Source organism: Hetaerina americana, unplaced genomic scaffold, assembly GCF_022747635.1.
Source record: "Hetaerina americana unplaced genomic scaffold, ioHetAmer1.1.p SCAF_2, whole genome shotgun sequence".
Lineage (NCBI taxonomy): Eukaryota > Metazoa > Arthropoda > Insecta > Odonata > Calopterygidae > Hetaerina > Hetaerina americana.
This window is the reverse complement of record NW_027286763.1, coordinates 97,598,613-97,623,100: the sequence shown is the minus strand read 5'-3', so window position 1 is coordinate 97,623,100 and position 24,488 is coordinate 97,598,613. Positions and strand designations below refer to the sequence as shown.

The 24,488-nt window shown below is 42.8% G+C and overlaps 1 protein-coding gene across 3 annotated transcripts in view; it reads left to right on the top strand.

Moving 5' to 3' along the window:
* The window catches only part of plx (PTB_TBC1D1_like and TBC domain-containing protein plx), a 337,895-nt gene that overhangs the window by 176,472 nt on the left and 136,935 nt on the right, over positions 1 to 24,488 (top strand). The window contains exon 1 of one of the 3 annotated variants that reach the window (XM_071585848.1): positions 7,423 to 8,452. The exons of 1 other annotated variant lie outside the window; for it this stretch is intronic. Coding sequence is in view for 1 of the 2 variants with exons in the window: in XM_071585846.1 (XP_071441947.1) it covers positions 9,659 to 9,730 (72 nt within the window). In the remaining variant the exon portion in view is untranslated. Of the gene's footprint in view, positions 1 to 7,422; positions 9,731 to 24,488 lie in introns of those variants that run through there. One more of the 3 variants, XM_071585846.1, reaches the window with a different exon arrangement.

The window sequence follows — 24,488 nt, the reverse complement described above, 5'->3', positions numbered from 1 at the left end:
GATCTTTGATAGATTCTGAAATCGAATCGATCGGACTCACTCCATTGCCAGAGGTCTACCGATTTTGAATACGTAAGGGACAATACTCCTGGTATTCTAAGACCTTAGTCAGAACGTACCCAAAAATCAAGGTTAAAATGGAATACCATTTAATAAAATGCTTATAGTCACAGAAATATATAGCAAAATTTAAAACGTTCTCGTTCATAATTGTTTGCGATCGAATAAATACATAAATACCAAAAAAATATATTGATTTCAAACAAAATGCGTTTTACTCTGATTTTTCTTAACATATTCATAGTTCAATGCAACAATTTCAGAGTGTAAAAATCATTCGCCTTGACTGGGATTCGAACCCAGATCCCTCAATTTCCGGTCGAGTGCTTTAGCCACTTAAGCTACCGAGGCGTCCACTTAAGCTACCGAGGCGTAGGACGCCTCGGTAGCTTAAGTGGCTAAAGCACTCGACCGGAAATTGAGGGATCTGGGTTCGAATCCCAGTCAAGGCGAATGATTTTTACACTCTGAAATTGTTGCATTGAAATGCACATTAGCGGATGACTCCGTTAAAAGTTACTGTTGCGGCATCTCCCGCAGTTTCTTTGGAATATTCATAGTTTATATGGAGCCAATCTAAGATTGTTTTATGCTGAATCTAGGAAAAATTGTCCATTTGAAATAAAGTTTCCGTGTTGTTTTATCGAGCTGTAAGGTGACATCGTTTTTATCAGCACTATCTAACTCAACCATGCCCTAGTAATGATGTTTGCAAAGGATGTTTAACACATCCGTGTAGTTTGTTCGGATGTATTTAAATTAAAAAAGCTCCTTCAAGTTTGTTGAATGTTGGGTGGAAATTGAGTCGGGAGTATTCATATCAATTTTTTCTCGTTGCGACGATGTCAGCATTTGGATAGTAGCTGGAGCCATCACTTTGACAGATAATAATGAGCTCACCTGCCTCAGCACCTGTGACTTCCTTCTTAATCCCAAACAAACCGACTAATGTATGTAACTTGAGATACGTTAGGAAATTTAGATGTAGTCTGAAAATTAGCAAATCGAAAGACGAAGAAGGAGGCCCGAACTATTTTGGAATTCTAGAGTTTCGCCAAAGAAACAGCTGGAGCGAAGGTTTCTGATCCGTATCCTATTCCTCAGACCCTTTTATATTTTGTCGCTGATAATTTACATCTACATGGCACTCTGCAAGTCACCGCTAAGTTTTGTGAAAGGGTGATTGAGTTATTCCATACCAGGCTTGCAGTGTTGAATTTAAGCATTGCTTACTACATATTATTTACCAATAAATATGTTAAAAAACTCAAATAATGGAAATAATTTTTGCAACGCCTGCTTGTACTACGGTACCTAAGGGTAACGTATATCTCTGCGGATGCGAGACCATCTACTACTAGAGGAACAATAAAATGACTTTTAGCTAAACTATTAACCTCACAGTAGGCTTATTGTAGATCAGAATAGTTACAAATTACACATTGTATGCAATTACTCTTATCCCTTATCGTTCACAGGAAAAATGACATGTTGAATCTGCCGGACCTACAGTTGCTACCTAATCTTATTGTCACCATCTCTACTACCGTAGTGCGAAGGAGCTAATAAGCCATTTAAAATATCATCGCAGAAGAGACCTAATTCCAGGTTTTAGTTATGTTTTAATAGGTAAGATTCGCTTGAATTCATAAAATTCCATAAAAACACATGCTTGAATCTTTCAGTGAGCAACGTGCAATGTTGTGTAGTTTTAATATCTGTTTATGCCGAAACACGCGGTGGGAATATGCATTTCTCTTCGCTAAATAAGTAAATCAGTCTCTTGTATGTTAATAGGCATGTATTTTAATTCGGGGCACTGAGGCGATTTTACATTCCCACCACATGTCTCATTTCCCATTCGTTCCCACGGAGGGCTTTCTGCTATTGTTTGGAGAGAGAGAGAGACAACACATGGATCAAGGGTTTGAATGCCTATGGGGTTAATCCAATTAAATTTCTCCTGATCAATTAGAGCGCAAGCATTCGCCATATTTTGAATGCTATCAGGCTTGTCTCTTTTTTATTTCTATCCCCACCTCCATCCATTTTTTATAGCATTGTTAACTGGATGTTTACTGATTTCTCTCTCTCTTTCTCTGTCTTCCCTAAATAAATTCTGCCCGCTTATTTCCGGGTACTCTCTTGGAATTCGAATCATCGTTCTTTAGTTATTTACAATCCGGCTTCAATTAAATGAGGAAAATCCGAGCGATTAATTTTTTATTGCTGTAATTCTAGGGGGATCGGTTTGGTGCAGTGCCTCGAGTGCAATGGCTTCCCATCCAAAGGCGCCCGGGTTCGAATCCTGGCCTTGGTAGAATTATCTAGAGATACCCTGCTCCCAGAACCTAGGGAAGAGCATTGGTAGTGGAGTACTATGCCCGTCAGATAGAACCCCTTTGCCGCCTGTCGTCAACAGAAGGCTGAATTCGACACCGAGTTTCTCTCCACCCCCACCCCCCCCATCCCTTGAATATCTTAATTATATCAACTTGCCCAATTGTGGCGCAAATGACCTCAACTGTCTTTCGCCTCCCGTAATCGTAACTCCTACGCGTAGATGTAACTAGTTTTGGACAGAGCATAGAGTCTGGTATGTCGCTCCGTGACGGGAGCCCGTCCCAGTCATTGTATGAAATTCATGCCCGGTGCTGGATTTTAGCGCTCGGCGTGTTTTTTTTCTGACCGATACGGGGTCGATCTTAATACCATATTTTAGTGAACTAAATTTCGGCTGATTAAGTTTCTCGCTTCCGGTCTCCCCAGGGCCAGGACGTGGTTTATTTTATTCAACCGGAAACCCACGCGTTTCGAGCCTTGAAATTTCTTTTTTCATAACTCTTCAGATCGGCGACTAATTCTCGTTAATCTTTTGGAAGCGGCGGTGACCGGTGGCGCTCTTGAGTTTAGGTGCCCACAGGGCAGGCACGCCCTTGCCCGAGGGCGCGCCCACATCCACTCCCTCGCGATCCAGTCCGTGTACTCCTGTACAAACAAAAACAAAGCAGCGGGCGTCGCGCTCGTCTTATCCCTCTCCTCTCCCCTCCGCCCTTTCTTCCCCTCTCCCCCGTGAGAATTCGCTCGATCACATCTCCCCCCCCCCACGTCCAGTCGTGCGAGGTCGACAAGATTCCGCAGAGTTCAATGCCGAAACTTTTTAAACGTTTTACTTCTCATTCCAGCCCGGTGGATTAGCCTTCACGAACCGAGTTTCATACACACACACGTAAGTTCGAGAAAGAAGCCTTTCACAAGAATCCGTGCGGAGAAATCCCGTTTTCATCCGGATCAAGCCGGTTCAGCTGGAAGACAAGAGGGCGCGCGCGCACTGTTTTCACACCGAGACCATCGTTTTCTTTTATGTCTCTCGGGTATTTTTTGCGCCTTATTTATTCCCCACGTCATCTTTTTTGTATTCTGAATTTATGGTTTACTTAGTGCTATGCGGAACGCCGAGTTTCGATTCCCTCGGTAAGAGCTTTCCGTTTTTAAATGCGCAGGCTTCTTCCGCGTCCCTTGTGTTTTGTTCGACGGTCGGTTTCGGCAAACGTGGTCTCAGAACGAAAGAGGAGTCCACCGTTTGCTCGGCCCTCGTTTTAAGTGAAATCCTCTTTCTTCCTCTCTCTCGCGTGCAGCGCAACGGTTTGCAGGGAGGCAGAAATTTCCTGTTTTGTCTACGCGAGCGGTAATGGAACACAGATTCTAATCCCATAGGCACCTGTCTACCTTTCTGTTTTAATCAAATTGACGAATATTTTGTAATGAAGCGCTCCATTTCTGCATATTAAAAAGCCGTTCCCGCACGGGCCTGCATCAATAACACGTTCCTCTTAATGCCGTATTCTTTCACGCGTTGCGCCGATTCCCGTGCGCTCGAAAGAGTTACCCGCTTCCTTCCTGTGCCCGTGGAAGAGATGTAGCCCAAATGACATTGCTTCATTTTTTCCGTACACACTGCCAGGCATTTTAGTTTCAATTTTTCGTTACACTCCTCAATCGGGTTTCGTCGGTCGCGGTTTTAAATTTTGCAGTCACGAAAAGTTGATCTTTAGCCATAATTGTTCTTCCTCTTCGTTTCTCGCATTCACTCCACCCCGCCGCCGAAAAAGAACCCACGATCCAATTTGCCAACGCCGATTGCAATTCACCTCCTGCAAGTACTTGCCTACCTCATCGACGTTGCAGGATTCTCCGTACTATTTTTGTGCCCAGCAACGCGCGTATTTATTTATTCGGACGATTTCAGTTGTTTGCTCCCTACGAAGACGAACATTCGTATTTAGGCATTGGTAAATTCATTTCGATGAATCCAATCTCCAGAGTGATTGCAACACCCATCTCTAAATGCTCCAATTCAACCTTGCCATGTATCAATCCTGGATACATCCTTTTAGACCCTCACAGATGCCTATTTTGTTAGATGTTGTGGCAGGCTCCAATGGACGAAAATTAATACCAATTGAAAAAAACACCTTTAAACGGTAGACTACCACGTAATAATACCAAATTAAAATACGAGGTATTGTATTTTACCACCATTCTTTTCATTGAGGACACACAACCCGTTTTGACGTTCAGAACTTTGCCTTCTCATTGGATCTGAAGATCAGGTTTTTAGTGTCGAAACTAGTTGTGCGAATTTCTGTTTTCATTTATCGTGTGTCTATTTTAGTGTATTATGTGCCGTCCAGCCGCAGTAATCAAGTTGAATGTTCCTGTGGAAAAGCGAGGGTAGTTATCACTTCAAAATAAACCCGCATACGTACGGTCTGTGAACTTCACATATTCGGGATTGTAGGAATTCAGCTCCATTCTCTCTGCCACTTTCCAGTTTTAATTGAAATAGTTTCATTATTAGTAAATTTTACCCCCCTGGATTTTGGGTGGGTTTTCCAGTCGTGTCGTCCGGATTTTGGACTTGAGAACCTCGCGTCGGTAGCCCGAAAGCTCTGTCCACTAGGCTATCACGCCGTCTCTTGCATCAATAAGGCTTCCCTAACATTAATATCCCGGTCTTAGATTGCGCTCCGAGGCACAATAGCATAGCATGATGCGTTGGGTGACTCCGTCCCCCCTCCCCTTTTTAACTTAACTCCGGCGAGGACGCAATTCAATTAGGACCTTCGATCGACTCATTTCTTTCGGTCTTCCCTATCTCCTAACGCGGGGGAGGAACTGCGTCGATTCGCCTCCGTCGCAATCTTGATTGCTGCCCGTTGACGACACTAAGAAAAACACAGGTCGACCGCCCCCTTCCTCTCTCACCCTCTTCCCTCCCCCTTACCGTCTCTCTCTCATCTCTCATTCTCCCCCAACCTCCGCGTACTCGAACTGCGTCTGGCTCCCCTTCATCCCACTCTTCAACCCTTTCAATATTCACCAACCTTCTCTCTCTTTCACTCTCTTGTCTTCTCTTTTGCTCACTCAAGTCCATCCTCACATCTTAGTTGACTCTCCTATCCTCCATCCTTTCCGTGGAGTATCGGTTGGAGCTCTCCAACTCGTAGCATTAGTAGCCATGAATCGATATTCGTATCGTGACAGTTACCATTTCTCCGTCGCCGATGTTTCAATGGACGAAAGCATGAATCGCATTGACAATGGCTCTTAACAGTGTCTGTTAACGGCTAACTGATGGAGGATTGTGGAGGATGGAGGAGGATGGATATTCGCATTAGCTCTTTGAATTCATGGGAGTTTCCTCTTCATGGAAGCCCGCGTAACAGCAAACTAAATCGTGTACTGAATACGACGGAGCACTGAAAGTCTACGAAGATGTTTAGTCGGCAATAAATTTGTAAACATGAAGGGCCGTGCTACCATTCCGGTATTGGCTGGAGCAATTATGTTAGGAATACACTATTAATGAGCAGGTACGATGTGGAAAAAAGTGGATTTACCATTCGTTATTTTATCAGGTCGTGCAATGATTTGTTAGTGTGCTGCTCCATAACGATATTCCTAGGTGATATATCGTCTGTCTTTTGCCTTCGATTTACACGATAGCGTATCAACGATCAACCCTGGCAAGGATCGACTTTCGATGTGACCACGTTGCGTCATTACTTTCATACAGCTGGCAAGTAACACAACATTTTTAGAATCTTATCCTGCTTTGGATTGCAGTGCTTCGTTCATTTGTTTCGGTATTCTATCTGCTGACAGTTAATTCATTACCTTTGGTCTGCCTGTAATTACTTATAATTTATTACAAAAATCATCATCATGCAATCAACTTTTTGGGTATAAAAATATTACATTAACGTAATAATAATAGTATTTTTTCGGAAATATTTACATTTTACGAGAAAGTAATGGTTAGTACGATGGGTTTTTTTTTCTTTATCCGTTGATTATCATAAGAATTACAGTATTCGAAGTTTTCCTGTGGAAGGAAATTATCCTTGTATTTTAGTTCGCCTCTGATATTAGTGCCCGGAATTAACTGAGTTAATAACTATCATTATTTTCCGATGTGAGTTGGACAGGAAATACTAGCGCAGCGTTCTCACGATTCAGTCCGTATTATTAAACTCTTGTTTGTGCTGTAGACAGTTATATGCTCCACAAAACGGATTTCTCTGCTGAAATTTAGCTCAAATTTTTGACAAAGTCATCCGAGGAAATTTATTTTTTTGAGCGACGAGGAGATCTGCTTAAATAGTGAGCATTTAACCAAGTTCTCCGATATTTATTATTTCCATGCCTTTCATTGACATGTCGTCAGTAGCAATATCCCAAGAATCTCCGACTTGTGAGGAAGCGTCGCTTCTAAATCACGAGCCAAGTTAACGCAACCGCAGGACGTGACCGCACAGTATCCATCCCTGGGTCTGGATTCGAACTCGCGGCCATCGTGCCATCCCGTGATCCTGTTAACCGGGTCATCACTGAAAATGCATTCGCGATCAGCAGTGTTAAGTTAGGCAATAACTGCTTCACCTATTGCCATTACTAATTAACCGATGTGCATTGTTGTGAGTGCGTCCCGTAGAATCGATTCAAGGACTCCCTCTCGATACTCCACCAAGAAAATAGAGCATCGAGAGTACCTCCCTCATCCAACTCCACTCCCTGGTTTCCTGGCTCTCGCCCACATCCCGTCCCCGCCCTCCATTCCTCTCTCTCTCCCTCCCTTCCTATCCCTCCATCTTCCTCCTCTTCTACTTCTTATTTTTGCACCCCTCCTCATCACTTTCCCTCCCGCCTCCTCTCCCCTTCTCCCTCCTTTACTCCCCCCTTACCTCCCCCCCCCCGCCTGCCCTCACCCTCGTGTATCTCCTCGCGGGACCAAATGTGCCTCAGCCGCTCTTAACCCCATTTCGCGCCCATACGTCAAGGCGTGCGGTCGTAAGGAACCCGCGCACGCTCGTGCCCTTCACGCGAAGACGAGGTAGGCAAACCTCTGAAGGAACACCTCAACGTTTTCCAGTGGATTAATTAAAAGGAATAAGGGCGCGTCCCGAGGAGTTCTTAGTGTGACCTTCGCAGGAGAGTAGAATCTGTTGGAGAGGTTCTCCAATCTCAATTTCGCCAGTCGGATCGCAACATTCCACGAGTCTTGTCTGGTCCAGCGCCAGCCCGTGTTGTCCCTTGGCTACGCTTCCTTCCGTCGATCGGGATACATTGTTCAATTAAAATTTTCCGTCCTGCCGCGAGATTTCCCCTTCCGTGCTGAAGTGGTGCTGTGTGTCCAGTTCCCCATTCCCAAACAAGTCCCTCCGCCAGGGGGCCCGGACGCGCAGTTCTTGGCAACCTTGAGCTATCCGGGGCCTTCCCATTAGAGAGGAGTTTCTGGAGAGAGACGGAACGTCGAGCTGAGGTGTCTCCCGTTGCGAGTGGTTCCCCGCGCGTTCCCAGAGAACCCAGAGTAGAGAGAGGACTGAGTGTGAGTCGACTTGGCCTCCTTGGTTTCGGCGATAGAGAGTGTTTTCCGGTGTGTCCCCATCCCCGCCCCCTCTGCGTGTTTTGTGCTCCCACTCCCAAACGCCGTGTGAGCGCCGTAACGCTAATGTGCTCTCCATTATATCTCGAGTGAGCCAAGGTGATTGTCGGAGAGGGTTTCAGCCCTCGGAAAAGTATAAGAAAAAAAAGGGACTCACTTTTCTGTGTTTTCTTTCTCTCTTCTCCCTTCTATCTCGGCTTTGCCGGAAGGGACTCAAGAGTACTGTGGAAGAGGATTGTCTGGAGGTGTTAGGGTGCGCCATGGTGCACGCCAAGGAGCGGTGCTGACCTGCCCGAGAGAATTCCTTTCGACCTTAACCACCCGCTCACCCAAGATCAACCACCGTCTTTCTCTGCCCCATTAAAAAAAATCCTCGCAAGGTCCTTCGGCCCGAAGATCGACTGATTATAACGGCTGCTGCCGTCGTCTCACTGTCTGCACGAGGTAACGAAAAGAAAGTTTTGGGCGCATGGTTGAGTTTTCACCCCTTCTAGTTAACTGCTTCCTTTGCCTACCCAGTCCCTCTTGTTGGGACAGGTTCGTGAATGCCCTTCGCTCACACAAACACCAACCCCTGGATTCGCGGCTGGATCTTCGGTGCCATTCCGCTTGCATCCTCCGGTGGTGTTCATATTTGCTATAAAACGCCTAGGAGTGCGTCAGCACTGCTCAGACGACCCGCTGTTGCATGAAGCCTCCTACCACCTCCGCAAGAATTGGGTCCCCGTGTATTCTGCACGTGTAACATCGAGCCGATTCGTGGAGGAACCTCTCACCCTACTCCGCCGCTAACTCCTCCCTCGCTCTCTCTCTCTCGCCCCGTCCGTTAACAAAAACTGGCCGGTTAACCCCCCTGGGGTGGAGAACCATCCTCCTGACCCACAGCCCGAGGGAGTTCACGCCCGACCTGGACCGGAATGTGCTCCTCTTTCCGCCCAACATCTCTCCCCTGTTGTGAATGAGAGAAAAAAATTGGTGCACGGACCCTTGTGTGAATCCCCCTCCCTTTTTTTCTTCCGGGCCTTCGCCTCATTTTTCCTTTCGCGTGGCTCGCAGGTCGCTGGAGTTGCGGAGTTTTCGAGGACGAAAAAGACAGACATCTCGCGCAAGGTCGAACATCTTCTCTCCCGCGGAGCATCTGTTCTGAGCTCTAGTCACGTCGTGTTATGCAATAAACTTTTTTCCCTCCCTCCATCTACCGCGCCTCTCGGGAGACGACCCTCCTCCGACCCGTCAAAGGAAGAGGGAGGAAGAAATCTTTTACCGTGTGAGGAATTGAAGTCTCCCATCGTCATTTTCTTCCTCTCTGAAAGATTCAAGTGGATAAATTCAATTTGCCTTCAGGGAATTCGGGAGATTATTAAAAAAAAATATATATATACCCACATTAAAAGGAAGAATGTGTCTCCGGGCGGTGATATACCGAAGACGTTGAGCTGAGGTGGTGAAACATTGAAAAGGGAGGCGAAGGAGTTTAAGGGAGGAAAAGACCCGTGTTTGAAGGAGAGACACAAAGAGAGCTGACGGAGACAAGTGGGTGGGAGTTTAAGAGAGAGGATTCGCAGAAAACTCTCTATCGAAGACTCTGGGCGTGATCGAAGGAGAGTGGTTTCCAGAAATCCGTAAACGAAGAACAATATTTCGCCCGCCATGATCACCCTGCCTTTCACAGCCGTCAGCCCTTATCAGGCGAGGGATTCGGTGATGAGGAAGAGCCCATCCGTAAGTTGACGAGACCCTCCAAAACGAGGTCCTTTTTCAGAATGCTTCTGTAAATGGCGTGGTTTTAAATGAGTGTTTTCGCGGTTATCTCCTTCAGCCCGTTCCGAGGGCTTTTTTCATGCGCTTCTATTCTCGTGGTTTTTGGGGTTTGGTCGCGTATAATAGCTCCCAGAATGTACTCTAATGTCTCCGAACATCACATCGCAATCTTGAGGGATAAGTCCCGTATGGAAGATATTTTGGAATGTGTTTAATTATTTTTCGCCATCGCCATTTCTGACATCGTGTGATACAGATGAAAAATTATTTTGAGCGATGTATGACCAAAATGTGTGAAGCTCCAGCCATTTGCATTGGGATTCCTTTTTGATTCATTTAGAAAAACTTCACTTTTTTGTTCATGGAAATGCATTTTTGAGAATGGTAAGAAGTTCTACGTGCTCCGCGACACCGCGTGGTGTTCAGAGGTGTATGGGTAAGCGTATTTATTTACACGCCAAGCAATCATCGAAAGTCAAGATTTTTCCAATTATATTAATTATTTGAGTTTGACTGTTCATTTCGTTGAAACACGGGGAACATTTAATTATGATTAAATGCTTAATGGTATGTGTATAATTGCATTTAAAGTAGGTGAAAAGTGCCCATTTTCCTTTCCCCAATTGTAAACACTCGAATGGTAGACAATGATTTGAGATAATTATTTCTTCCCTATGTGAATAATTTCTTAGAAGAGACATAAGTTATTAATGTGTATGCTGATGGCATAGTTGTTTTGTGGGGTGTCTAATGATGTGTTAAGTCCTCAAGCATGTTCTGAGCTTTCCTCTGGCTGTGGTTTCCTGAAGTTTATACTCACATTATTTATAACTAAGTTATTTCTTTCCCGTAATGTTTCCAAGGAATATGGTTTTATTTCTTAAAATTTTAGAAGTTAAGTTTTTAAATAGTATTTTTTCTATTTCATACTTCGACGGGTTTATGCATGTATTCTCTTAGTGCTTCTTGCTACTGAGGTCTTAGTGGCAATATATACACGTATATATAATTATGTCTTCTGTGGACGAATCGCTGTAATTGTACCAAGATGTAAATTAGTCTTGAAGCTTATTTCGTGCAGTGTAATGCGAAATCGGATGTTTTCCAAAACCAAAATATTTTACTGATTAATATTCTGTATCAGATAAATCCAGTGGTTGTGTTCCCCGATTGTATTTATTCGGAAAATTGGCCATGAAGTAATTTAAAATATCTCTGTTTATATTTTTCTATGTTTCTTGGGCACTATTTCTACTGCTGGGCAGTTTAGTTCAAAGTTGGCCTTTTCTTACGGAAAAATTTCCTCAATTCATAAAGTTCCATATTTTGAGTGAACCCTTAAAAGCGCCATGGGGTATTACGGGGTACTAACCCGAACACCCACCGAGCCTGCCGCAGGAAAATTGGCATTGCCGAAGAAGGCTTTATCGCCCTTGGTAGGAACTTTTCTTTTTTCACTCTTTGTCTGAAAGACTGTAAAAATGTCATGTTCTGTCTAAAATTGATGGAAAGATATGAATTTGGATGTGAATGAATTTCTATATATATTTTTACAATATTCAATTCAAGGGTGTACCAAATGCTCTAATTAGAGGAACATCTGGAGGACTCATTGTTATTTCATGAATTTTTAAAATGGGTGTGTGTGTTTTCATTTTGATACTCTTTTTAATTGGCGGTTCAAGGAAGGAAGGAAGGAACTTGGAGAAAGTTCAGGCTAATTGGATATAATTTCGCATCTTCCAGCGATTTTCATTCAATTCAATGATACTAGTGAGAATTGATGTTTCCTCGCTCCCCCCAGATATCCCCGTCAACCTGATTAATGCGTCGTCTGCGGTTTGCGTTTGGGAAAGTAATCCCATTGGTGACCCAGTAGACCATTCGAGGAAAGCCCAAACCTCGGCATGCATAATTGACTCTCAATTCCAAGAGAGTTTGGCTGATGATAGCCTATTTGTCGATATCCTTCAAATCCTGCGGGCTGCCGTGAACATCAAAACTCATCAAATTGATGTAGGCTGAAAACACACAGAGAGGAAACATTTTTTTCGATCCCCGCCGGCTTTGATAAATCCCATAAGTATGAATAAATCGGGGATTAAAAAAGGAATAAGTGACGTTGAATACTGATCCTTTTTCTGCAGTGTTTCAAATATAGTTTGATGAATTTCGTATCCAACACAGATGATTCCTATCAATAAAACATCTACTATCGGCCAGGTATCAATATCAAATAAAATATCGAAATTTTTCTGGCATGGAAACAAAAAAAATCTTAGATATACGTAAAGCTGGTTAGGCCTCATTTAAAATATGCTTATAGTATATGGGATCCTCACGAAGTTGGATTGATTGCCGAATTGGATTGCATGGAGTGTAAAGGAGCCTATCCAAAATATTAGAGCAGCTAGGCTGGGAATCACTTAAAGGAACGAAGGTTAAATTACAGATTGAAGCTCTTGCATTAATGGAAATGATATCTCTTTAGCAGGGAATTTGAAAATGTGTTATTACCCCCATCGTACTACGGTAGGAGAGATCATGCGTGGGAAATTAGAGAGATTAAGTGTAGAAAAGAAAAAATAAGATGTCATTTTTTCTGCGAACGAAAAGGGATCAGAATAACATTATCCGACCGTGGTAGGGTCATATTTAGGTCAAAATTAGTCCGGTTTGTATTCACCCCCTGCCACACACCCTAATGGTTGGCTACAGGGTACAAAAAATATCAAATAAAATAAAAATATAAGTATAATGACAGCAGAAGTATATAAGAAATAATATTCCGTAAAATTCTTCAGTGACGATTGATATTTGGTGCTAATGAGTAGGCATATTTATTTTTACGTCACCTAAAGGGCGCATACCTCCCCTGAGTGGGGTAGCGGCAGGGAATCAGGAGCTACAAGGGATGCAGAAGGAAAGAGGATTTATATAGGAAAGCTGTCTTAAAACTATACTCGTAAAATTAATTTGTGCTCTCTGACGGCTGCACATGGATGTGCTAAAAATATGTGCATAGAAATCTTAGCAAAATCTGGAATCGGCGTGAAAGCTGAAATGGGAGACTGTGAGGCGTTCAAAGTTCAAAGGGGCGAAGAGAATACGATCGTACACCGAAGGTGATGGGGGTGGTGGATGGCGGGCATTACTTGCAGCGGGGTTTTCTTGCCTGAGCTACCTTTGCCAATTCAATTATTGCCGAGCCTATTTATGCCTCCATTGTATGTATAAGGATATGGGAATGGTTGACAACAAAGTTCTTGATTTATCTGCAATTGTTCATGTGTGCTCATTTTACTCCTCGTAGTAAATTCCCCTCGGAGATATTTATTTTCGAATCCAGGAAACCTTCTTGTCCTATTCCGTGGAAAAAGTATTAGACCTGTAATTCCATTTATCTTCCGTCCTCATTCCTTTCTTATGCAACTATATATCCTTCAACAAAGTGTTCTTTTTTTCATGGAATCACTGTCGAGAAGCATCCTGCAATAATTCTCCAGGTCGTATAACCTTTTATCGTCTATCATACCTTCCACTTTTCTTTCACCACAAACGAAATGCCAAGAAGGATCGGTAATTTCTGGAGATCACTGTATTATTTAGGAAGTGTTTCCTGAAATTGATATTTTGGGTCGTCTTAATTGAGGTTATGGTTTTTATTTCAGCCTGAGGCGATAATATGAATAATATGATAATATGAATATTCACGATGAATAAAGTGAAGATTTAATTCATATCCTGGAGATTTGTACCATATACGAAACATTATGCATGTGATTGATTGTCTTGCCGTCCGAAATATTTTTTGAAAGTGGCATGGAAAGTATTCAACTGTGAATTATTGTAGAAGCAGTAGGTACCTCTCTTAAAGCTTTCGTAAATGATGTCATGCAGCCAGTTCCATCAACCTTATTTACGAGACAGATTTGAGTAGATCTTTTACTTAAAAAAAGTTACACATGACCTAAAAGAACATGTATTCTGTATATTCCAATTGTCCACTCATCGCCAGTTAAGTCTGACATGATCTGCTGTCGGTTAATGCCGGATATTGCCTGTTTTTTCGCGATTTCCGATTGTTTATCCATTCTAGTTCATCACCGATGATGCTCTGTTGCTGTTGGTTTGCAATTTTAATTACATGCACTTACATGTAAGACTTTTGAATCCCTTTGGTTTTTGACCGTGAAAGTTTTACCCGTGAAGATCCAATGAGGATAAAAGTAGACTTTTACGATAAAAATAGCGCCCGATAATTACAGCAAATAGCAGTCGAAAATTATGTTTAAAAACAGAAATTCATCAGCAAGTGAAACCAAATATCAACCATTGACAAAAATGGACGGACGGTAGCAACCTTAAATAATCGAAAAACCCTCCGTTCACAGATTCCAGATACTGGCATTCGATATTCGATTGCTAAAAATGCATTTCAATTGAGGATATCTGCTCCAAATCCAGAATTCTTGCAATTAGAATGAAAATCACTTTATTCGATTCATCTCATCGTACGTGACCGACGACATTGTGGTTGTTACGTACAATAAGCAGCGTTAATTTCGCACGGCACACGTATTTCCTTGAAAGTGCGCACGTGAGCGCTCGATTCTTCACTTAAAGGCGTTTCGTCACGTGCCACGGATTCGTCCTTATCGTCCGCATTTCTATTCCTTTGGAGAATTGGAATTTTATAAACCGACGCTCTGGACGTACTTGAAACGTCAGTCGCCAGCCAACCTTTCGTTTTTTTCTCCCCTTCGCGTCGCCACTCCCCTTCGATGACAGACCCTGGCCCTTTTTTTCCGACGTGGATCGCCAAGACCCGAATGTCACAGCGCCGAGCGACGCCGCAATCCCAAGCATATAATCGGAGGTGGTTTCTACTGTCACGCCGTCTCACCTCGTTGTCGCTCGAAAAAAATCAACGTCAATGCATATTTATATATCATCCATAAATCACTTTTTTCTCTACAGTACCAACCCCCGACCGAGTGTATTGCGTGCACCTCAGGAAATTTCCAATCGTGGGAGCTCTTGCCAAGTGGAATGAACGTGCGGTTTTATTTGCGTCCCGCTCCCACTTTGTTTCATCAGCTTCCGTCACTCTTTGACGGCCGATAATGTCAGATATGATCCCCGACGCGTAACCCTCGAATTCTCTCATCGAGGCCCCGCGTGATAATGGGCGTTTTGATGTCGAATTAAATGTTGTATTTTTTTGCCGTGAGGGAATTAACCCGTGGATGTTGTTCCTCAAACGCTGTGGCGGACGCCGCCACAAAATCGAGTTCGGTTATGTCGTCCAATTCATCGAGCTTCAAAGGAAAGGGATTTGGATTATCACTCACTCTCAATTGTGTCAATCGCGCCCTTTGTTAGTGCCAACGTTTATATATAGACGCCATAAATAGAGTCAGTTAGTGCCTGGGGCCGAGACCAGGTGATAATTAATTATGATTGGAAAATTCTTTAAACAAATTGAAATGTTAACCGTTCGCAGATTAAATGAATCCTTCTGTGCTATATTGAATTCTTGAGAGGATGACTTCAACTATTGACTCGAAGATACTATGTTGTGAAGGAAGTGGTCTAAATGAATTCCTAATGTCGAAGTCACTATTGTTTTCGTAAATTTTCCAGTCTTTAATAGAGCTCTCGTAATAGCCGTTGAATTAAAAATAAATATCTCTCGAAAATGTGTTCCCCGGCCATTATAGAGGTTACAGGCTGTAGCATTAGTAAAAATAATTATTTTTACTTTATTTACGTCGAAATAAGGACCATGAAATCCTCTCTTATATTTAGGCGCTTACAGCAGCGGTACTTTAGACAAGACTGGAACCCGCGATCTTTGGGTTAAGAGGTGATCACGCTACCTACCAGACTAGTCCGTACCCCTAAGGGATTTATATATGCTTCTGATTGGCGTTGTTATAAATATCCGTGTCTGAGGTAATTATCAGTGCTTTGATTAAATCAATGTTTCTTACCTTCATCATCATCGACCATAGGATGTTTTATGTTGGCTTACATTTGATTCCTTCTAAAGTTTGTTGTCTCTGGCGTAACGAAATGAAATGAAGTAATTTACTCTGTAATTCCACACACTTTATTTAAAAAACACGACCCAGGTTTCGACGTTGAACGTAATCATCAGGTCTGATGATGACGTTCAACGTCGAAACCTGGGTCGTGTTTTTTTAAATAAAGTGTGTGGAATAACGAAGCAAATTATTTCATTTCATTTCAATATACTATATATCCATCTAAAGTAATCACATATCTTCGTTTTCACGTTTCACATAACTTGTTTTATACATTTGGTTCATTTTTTGTGTCAAGTTTTCCTTGTTCTTCATTCCCTTCATTCTTGCGGTAAGCTAGACTAAATAGCACGGAATAAATCTGTCATATCTTAATTTTTAGATCCATAATGCATTCTATATAGGTACTTTACAGTTTTCACCAAGTGTTTTATAGAGACGAGGTTTTTTTTATGCCCTATGTTTTTGTTTATCAAGATTTCTACGTAGCTGCTCCTGGATATTTATTCTGGTGCAATGCCGTCCTCTTTTACCATTTCTTAAATAAATCTTTTGAACTTTCCTCATAATCTATACCCTTTTTTTGCTGGACAGGTAGTTTTTTAGTTAATTTGCGGAAAATATTTTTCCTGGAATAATGTTCCGCCGAAATAATAAATACCGACCTCCCACATCTCCTGGGTTTTGTACGATCTGGATCATTACTTCTCATTCACGTAATTAAACGTTCCAACGTGTGCATTGATTCTTCATTTCTATTCACAAAAATGTATAGATTTCCGATACGGCACGGCTTTTTATTTCATTAATGGCAATATATTGCCTCACTTAATAACGGATAGAGATATTTTAATGGGTTGTGACGCCGACCATTGACGTTTTCAAGAGCACGTCCTGCATTTAATGACATCGATTAATGATATTTTCAATTTCATGCTTCTTACAGTGACCTAATTTCCATAGTTCCAGTGATATTCCACGCAAGTTCAAGTCAAGCATTAATATCCCCAAAGTCAACCCCAAAGCGTAGCTATATTATGCTTCGTAAAACCCATCGTAAAATACGATAACAAAATTTATGCTTGGAATAGTGGAATCATTAAATTGAACGTGTAAGCACCTCTGATGGTATTGAAGTAAACGGGAGAAATATGAAGAAAATATCCTACGGATATGTCTATATTGAAGTGGCCTTACATTAATTTTAAGTTTAGCGACAATTTAATGTTTTTATTTTGGCAAAAGTTACTTTTGATCGAGTCAAGGTTAAGTGGAAATATTTTTAATATACTTTCACTTTTAAAGCAACGCAGCGGCGTTGTTGTTAATGTTTTGCGAAGATTGAAACACTAGCATGTTTTCAACATTCGGTTCGATAGTGAAATGAATTCCTACCGTTGGCTGAGTTTTCAATCCCCTTACTATTCAAAGGAAGTCCATTGGGTGTACCTATTTCGCGCTAATCCTTAAACCTCTTGGAACTGAACAGGCTTGTCTTTGGCTGAGGCACTGGTCCTAAAATATTCATACCTTTCTCAGGCATGATTCTCGTATTCCTTTCATTTAGGTACTCCGTTGTATTTGCTATTTGCTCCGTTGTATTTTGCCACCGAGGGAAATAATTACGATTGTTTTGGCTTCATTTGCAGGTAAAAACGACGAAAAGTTCAACTGTTGTTTCAAGGAGACTGTGAGCGAAAAACTCGTCGTCAATAAGCGGGTTGTGTTCTGATATATATATATATATATATATGTATATATATAAAATACATATACACACACACATCATGGCAATAATTCGTTTCCTTACCGCTGACTCTGCCCGCTCTTCTGCAGCCTTTATGGTTCATTAGTTGGGCTGGCATTCTTCCTGTTTAATCTTGAATTATACGTAATAATATGATCCATGAATTCAAGGTTTATTTTGGCCTCAGTTTACCGTTAATTATTTTCTGAACCAAACTCTACCACCTAGGTACCCTTGATTTTTTTTTCAGCATTACTACTCCTGATTTGTGAAACTTTTCGATATTTCGATGTATGTATAACGTTGCACCCATGAATACACCGCATTACCCCGTCGAGTCCTGAAAGAATGCCATGTTAATTTGGTATGTAAGATATACTATTCCAATAAGGCAGGGCGATCGATATTCGATGTTGCGAAATGAAACCAATATCACCTGTTCGCATGGTAATACCGATGCGTTGACTCTTTGGAAACGTTGAATGTATTTTGATCTACGACGGTCAGAATTGAATGTCGGGCGGTCTTATTTATTTCCCAGCACTTTCTGCCTTAACATTGTAAAGGAATGGTCCATATTGAATCCGAGATACGCATATTTCAATATTTCTCTCTGCCCTCTTCTCAATCTGAAGCAGTTGGTCCTTGAAAAATGGTATCCCCGGCCTGTGCTGAAGTTCACGGCTCCGAATCCCGCCTCGGATTTAGGAAGTGGCCGTCGCCGTGCAATTAAGTTAAAGATGAGATGTGACTTTCGTCAGACTCACTCTTATTTATGTGTTTGTAATATATATATATATATATATATACCTTTATGCATAACACTGGTATAGGTTTTTGAAACTTAGAAACACAAAGAAAGGGCACTCACATATGTAGTATTGATGTTTCGACGGCACGTTCGTCAATTTATATACATATATATATTTCTATATATTTATTTATTTATAACTCATAAGTCGATTCCTGTTGCTTTATTAAGAAATAGCAGTAATGCCATGTGCTGCTGCTGATTTTCGTGCTCCATGACGTTATCAAGGGCATCGGCATGACAAATATTTCAGTGACAGCTGGAATGAATATAACAAGACGATATATGGTTAGTTTGGACCTCCTCTTCAGCTATCGACTTTTATCGTCAATAGGTGTATTCCTCTTTCAGTAAGAGTTCTGTGGAGAAACTGTTGGTCGGTTGCCTGAGGACCACATCCCCAGACTGGTTTCTGTTATCGGCCTGCTTTAATCTCTTTTTTGTTGGTGAGCGAAATCCCTGTGTATACCTCCAAGGAATCGGAACCGATAATCCAATGACGCCTTAAATTTGTTTGGATTCCGAAAGACCTGTGTGTGCCACGCGTGGGTTAACCTTGTGCACGCGCTGGGCGGCTGCTCTGAAGGTCAAGGGTTCGAATTCGTCGTTCGTTGATATTTTCGGCACAATACGGTCGACGAAGAAATTCGATCGCGTCGACGACGCGAAGAGACACTGTTGCCGGCTTATTCAGTCAATTTCGAGCCAATTTCGAAAGCAGATAACGTGGGATTTCTCTCGTCTGCAGTTCCTTGTCTACCTTTCGCTTTGGTCGAACGCTTCCGTACCCGCCGCCGCTGCGATTTTTGTTAATGAACAAAGTTAAATCCTATCCCCTTTCGCTTAATCGAATCGCCGTACCGAATTCTTCGCCCGTGCGCCGTGGGGTGGTGGGTGGGGATTCGGCGGAGGTGGAGCCTTTCACCGCGGAGGCCGATTATCCCGATTTAATTTCAACGCAAGCAACTCACACAAACGACCTCGCTGCGAACGGAACGGGACTGACCGCCGTGGAGAGACTTTTTATTTGGGGTGAGGTGCACTTTTAAATCTCGTGCGAAATGTCTGTTGGTTTTTTCCCAGTCTCCTCGTCTGCCGACCCGCCAGCAGTAAATCTTTTGAAGAGGAAGAGGTAGAATGGTGGGATAAAATTTATCTTCAAGGTTGAACCCCTCAAGTAAGCCCCCCTTGCAAATAATGTTGCCGGAACATTTCGGGTATCGAAAGTTCTGGGGGTCTGAAGTGGAATAACTACCTTGAAAGCATACGCATTCAGAGGCGTTGTCGAGGCCAACGGAAAATTTTTCACGGCCCCGTAATTCCGATCATTTTATGGTAAATTCATGTTTTAGATCAATCGTATACCGCAAATATCATAAATCAAGTGATTTTCAAGACACGTTGAAAGAATGAGATGATTTTTCGTAGAATAAAGGACGCTGGCAGGGGTGCGTCTCCCGGTGATACTAGTCAATGTTATGTATTTCACATACTTATACATCTAATGACAATACTTGTTACTGGTCTCTAATTCCGCGAATGTGATTTAGAAAGTAATGTTGTAAATTTACGCATGTTTCAGGTGACTTGTGATGGAAGAGAGACCCCAAGTGGTTATTAATCAAAGTTTCATATCAATTTAAAGGTCATTGCAGTTTGCTCATACAGAGCTCTATAATGACAATAATGATTCTAGTCCTGTCTCTTACTCACATTGCACAATATTTTGATTAGAATTATTTAAAATTTTTTTGCAAGTAACCTTCAAGACTTTCCTAATAGGACTTGCACATTGTCATGTATCTTTGAGAAATATTTCTCATGGGAACGATCACGGCTCTTATAACGCAATAGATGACGAAAACGTCACCAGTCTTCTTATTTCGCGATGCCTAACGTGCCAAAACACGACTCTTTCTGCTTGTGCAATTCTTTGGACCTGGGTCACCGGTTACGTGACCACAAGCACTGCACTACTCAGGTAAATCGCGAGTGCGCGCAGGAAATATCCCTGATTTGCCCTTCAGGGCCGCGATCACGATTCTCTTAATGCGGACACACGATCAAGATCTTCGGATATAGCTCTACACCGCCCATTGTGAAGCGGGTCACGGGATCCTCGATCGCAAACAATGAGCCACGGGGAAATTCGCACTCTCGATACCCCTCCCTTGCTCTAGGGTAATTTCCGGTCACGGTACTTACGCCCTAGCTAGAAGAGTCCTGGCATCGCCAGGAATCGTAAGTTACGTCGAGTTCCTTGGAGCGAAATTTGAACGACTTCCGAAACGCTTTTGTCATATATCGTATAGTTAACGAGAAGCTGGGCGCGCTACTGAGATTAGCGGTCGTGTTGCAGATTTGATCCCACCTTAGTTCGGGATTCGGGACATTAATAGATTTTAACGAAGTGTTAATTAGTGTTATTTTTTAAAAGTTTATTTCTCCGCAAAAATGGTGCAAAGCGTTTCAACCATACTCAGGTGCATCGTGATATCCGTGAGGAGGGGACTTTAGTTGAAATTTTCTTCATTGCGAATTTCTACGTGTACCGTTAGCACAAAAGTTCCTGTCAAGGAAATGGTTTCCCCATTGAACGTACCTCAAACTTTTTATTTCATTCTCAACTCCCGCGAGAGCGTGGGCGTTGTTGTTGTCAACACCTCCCGATCCACCCCCTCCCTCCTTTTCGCCTCAGCGATTCACTCTTACGTAAAAGGATATCGATCTGGTCGCGTCAAAGGCAGTTGCGTGAGGACGGTCCTCGCTGCCCCTTCGTCCACTCCCACCCTCCCTCCCTCTCCTCACGACCCCAAACGTTTCATTGCGGCCAAATCACATTCAAGTTTCTCCCGTGAGTGTTGGTGAATGAACTCGGATCCGTGAGATCGGTCGGAGATTTTCCGTGGGGAGGGGGTGAGGTGTGTGTGACTTGTCGCAACCGTGCCCGAGGGATTTGCTCTTCAGTCGCGTCAGCTCAACTCGCGGGTCTCATGTGGGATGGGTCTTTTCAAATCTGAGTGTCCCACTCCTGCCTTCACGAGTCCCATGGCGCGTCACTTGGACGGAAGCCTCTCTCTCATCACGCTCCGGCTTATCTCCACATTTCTGCGAGGCGAGATCAAAGAGTCACTGGAGTTTTTGAATTTTTCCATCAAATTTTTTTCAATCGAGTTGTCTCTTTTCGTCCAAACGCCAGGCTGCACTTTCAGTAAGGAGTGTAAACCTTCAGTTTTTACGTCGTTTCCACGAGTCAATCCGACAACAATGGCCAGAACTTTGAAAAAACAATTCGTGAATTTTTCACCGCGTTGAAGCTCCGGCTTCACTGAATACGTGAATTCGTAGCAAAAACAAACGCCGTCGTGATGCCGTGGCAACCCTGGAAATCCGATAAGGGGTCCGCTCGTGTCTGGTTTTTGTTCCCAAAGATGAAAAAGACATTGAAAGTCGAGTGTTTTTCGTCCATAGAGGGGATAAAACAAAATTGCGTAGTAGGCTTAAAGTTGTATCTAAAGGCGCGTTCCACAGATGTTTTTTAGATTGGAAAAAAAAACTTTGGCGTAATTGTATTTTATCTAATGGGGATTACTTAAGAGGGGAAGATGCAAAGAAGGATGAATAAATAAACGCTATTTGATGAAAATTAAAATTCCCGCTATTTATTGATCGCACTTAGTGTGTCAGTACACGCAAATTAAATATGCAGTGAGATACATTTTGATCGGTGTTGTCCCGACATATTTACGTGAAACGTTTTAGAGCTGAAAAATTTTGATAAGAATGCGATGGTAATCCCTCATTCATATCGAGAATATTTTAAATTCCAGGGTGTTTTACAATTATCAGAAACAGATTCCATGACTAACGTGTCATGGAATCAATCATGTAAAATTTCTCCAGTACTCGAAAAAGAACACTTTTATTGAAATTATTATTGGCTGATCTGTTTAATTCTTATGTACCGTGGGCATGCAATGGTCGTGACTTGGTACATTTTTTGTTGCAGCCCCGTGAAGGGCTTGCGGAAAGTAAAAACATGGAAGAAATGTGGTGGAAAATAGATGATACAGGCGTTTAAGACATTTTTTTCGGAAAATCGGAAAAACAAAAGCTCTCAAAGGGAAACGCTTTCGTCGGCCCAATTTTTTAGCCTCCAAGTTTTAAGAATTTACGTCGAGGATGAATGGTGGCATCAAAATATTCTCGTCATGGCCCGTTCACCACCTCGTGTGGTGACGTGATCGATGTTTTTCTCGTTGTTTAGAACTTAAACAGCGCTCTGATTACAAGCATTTCTCTATGCTGCATTCGAGCGAACAGAGATGAGGTTAACGACACATCGCCTCCTTGTTTTTTGCCTTTTGTGCCGACAAAAATAAAGGAATCCTCACCGTTACTAAACTAGGAACTGAAGTAGACACTCGTCGAGGTGTTTCAGTCCGGGTGGGGAAAAAAAGGGTGAATTTTTACGAGCGCATCGCACACGATTTCGCCCGGCTTTGCAAAGTTCTCTCTCTCTCTTTTTTTTCCCTCATTAATTCCTCGCCCCTCTGGGTTGGTTCTCCGTGAGTAAGCCGGGTACCTTCTCCCTGATCCCTGGCCCCTCCTCCCGCCGTGCAGATGAATTCCCGCCTCCCTCCCACTTGCCCTCGCCCCGAAATAAAACCTTTATACGGTTCTCGCGTCTCCCCCCCCGACCAAACCCTCTCGGTTCCCCTCTCTTTAACCCTTCCCAACTCGTCCTCCCCCCTCTCTCCTCCCCGCGCCGAAACCCCGTGATGCAAACGGCAGACCCTCGCGGTGTGAGAGGGATAGCCTTGTAGCCAGCCCCACCAGCCACGTTCCCTCCCACACCCCACCCCCATGTCCCCCTTAACTGTACTACTCCCATGGAAGCAGCTTTCCGTGACGCAACATCGTCCTCGCCGCGTGGAGTTGAGAGAGAAAGAGCGGGGAGGTGGGGTGGGGTAGAGAGAGATGGAGATGCTCTTCTGCCCTTATCCCCTTCCTCATTCAACCATTCTCGAACTTCATCACCTTTACTCTTTTGCACGATCGGATAGTTAACTTGAAAGTTTTCTAGTTGCAGGTTCAAGTTAATAAGTTGATATAAAAACCATATAGCCGCATGTAAGAGTTGCGTTTAAGATTTTTTGAGTGATATGGTATTCCCACTTAGGATTGCGGTACAACAATTACTTTGTAGCTCCAGGTAATTTAAGGGAGGGATGACCAATGTTGATGCGGAGCATTCAGTGCATCGCTTGCGACTGCATTTGCTCATAGATTGTCCTTGATTTGACATTGCCGTTGCTTAGGGAATGAAAATTGTTCTAGTGTTGAAGCAATGAGAGTAGAAGTGACGCCGCTGAAGGAAAAAGGGCCAGCTCCCAGAGATTAAGTAGTCGTGCGTGTTGGCATAGGGAAATGATTATTACTCCGAAAAATTGGTAAAATACTAGTGACGCAGAGAGTATACATTCCCGCGTGGTACCCTGAACGATAGGGTAACATGAATGGGAATCATGTTATTGCCATCGTCCTTAAAATAATGAGGCAAACACGATACATGAGCTTAGAACATGTGCAAATATTCGCTTGGAAGACTCCAGATTTGAAGGAAAATGAGAGACAGTGGAGCGGTGAAGTACACGGGGTCAGAGGGGGGATGATTACTTACAGGGGCCATAACCTGACACCGGCCCCCAACTGCCAAATGAATTCACTATACTTTTGGCCTGTTAACAGATTCAAATTGACAACAACAGTATTAGAAAATAGGTTTTGAAAACGTGCTAGAGGAGAATTATGAAGATGAAATGAACGGAACGAATAACTAACGAAGAATTTCTAAAAATTACCAAATGAAAATTGCTAGTAGAAGAAGAACAACTGAAATGACACGGAGAACTTTAGAAGACGGTGTTGAGACGAGAAGTGAATGGGGAGAACCACGGAGAAACTGGATGAAATACTTTTGATGTGAAACGTGTAGTGAATAAGGAAATACGTCACTATTCGAGATGCGAAAATAAATATATGAGCATGAAGGGGTGAGCCAGCTGGAGAAGTGGTGGGTTTCGCGTTTTATTGGTACAAATATAAAGT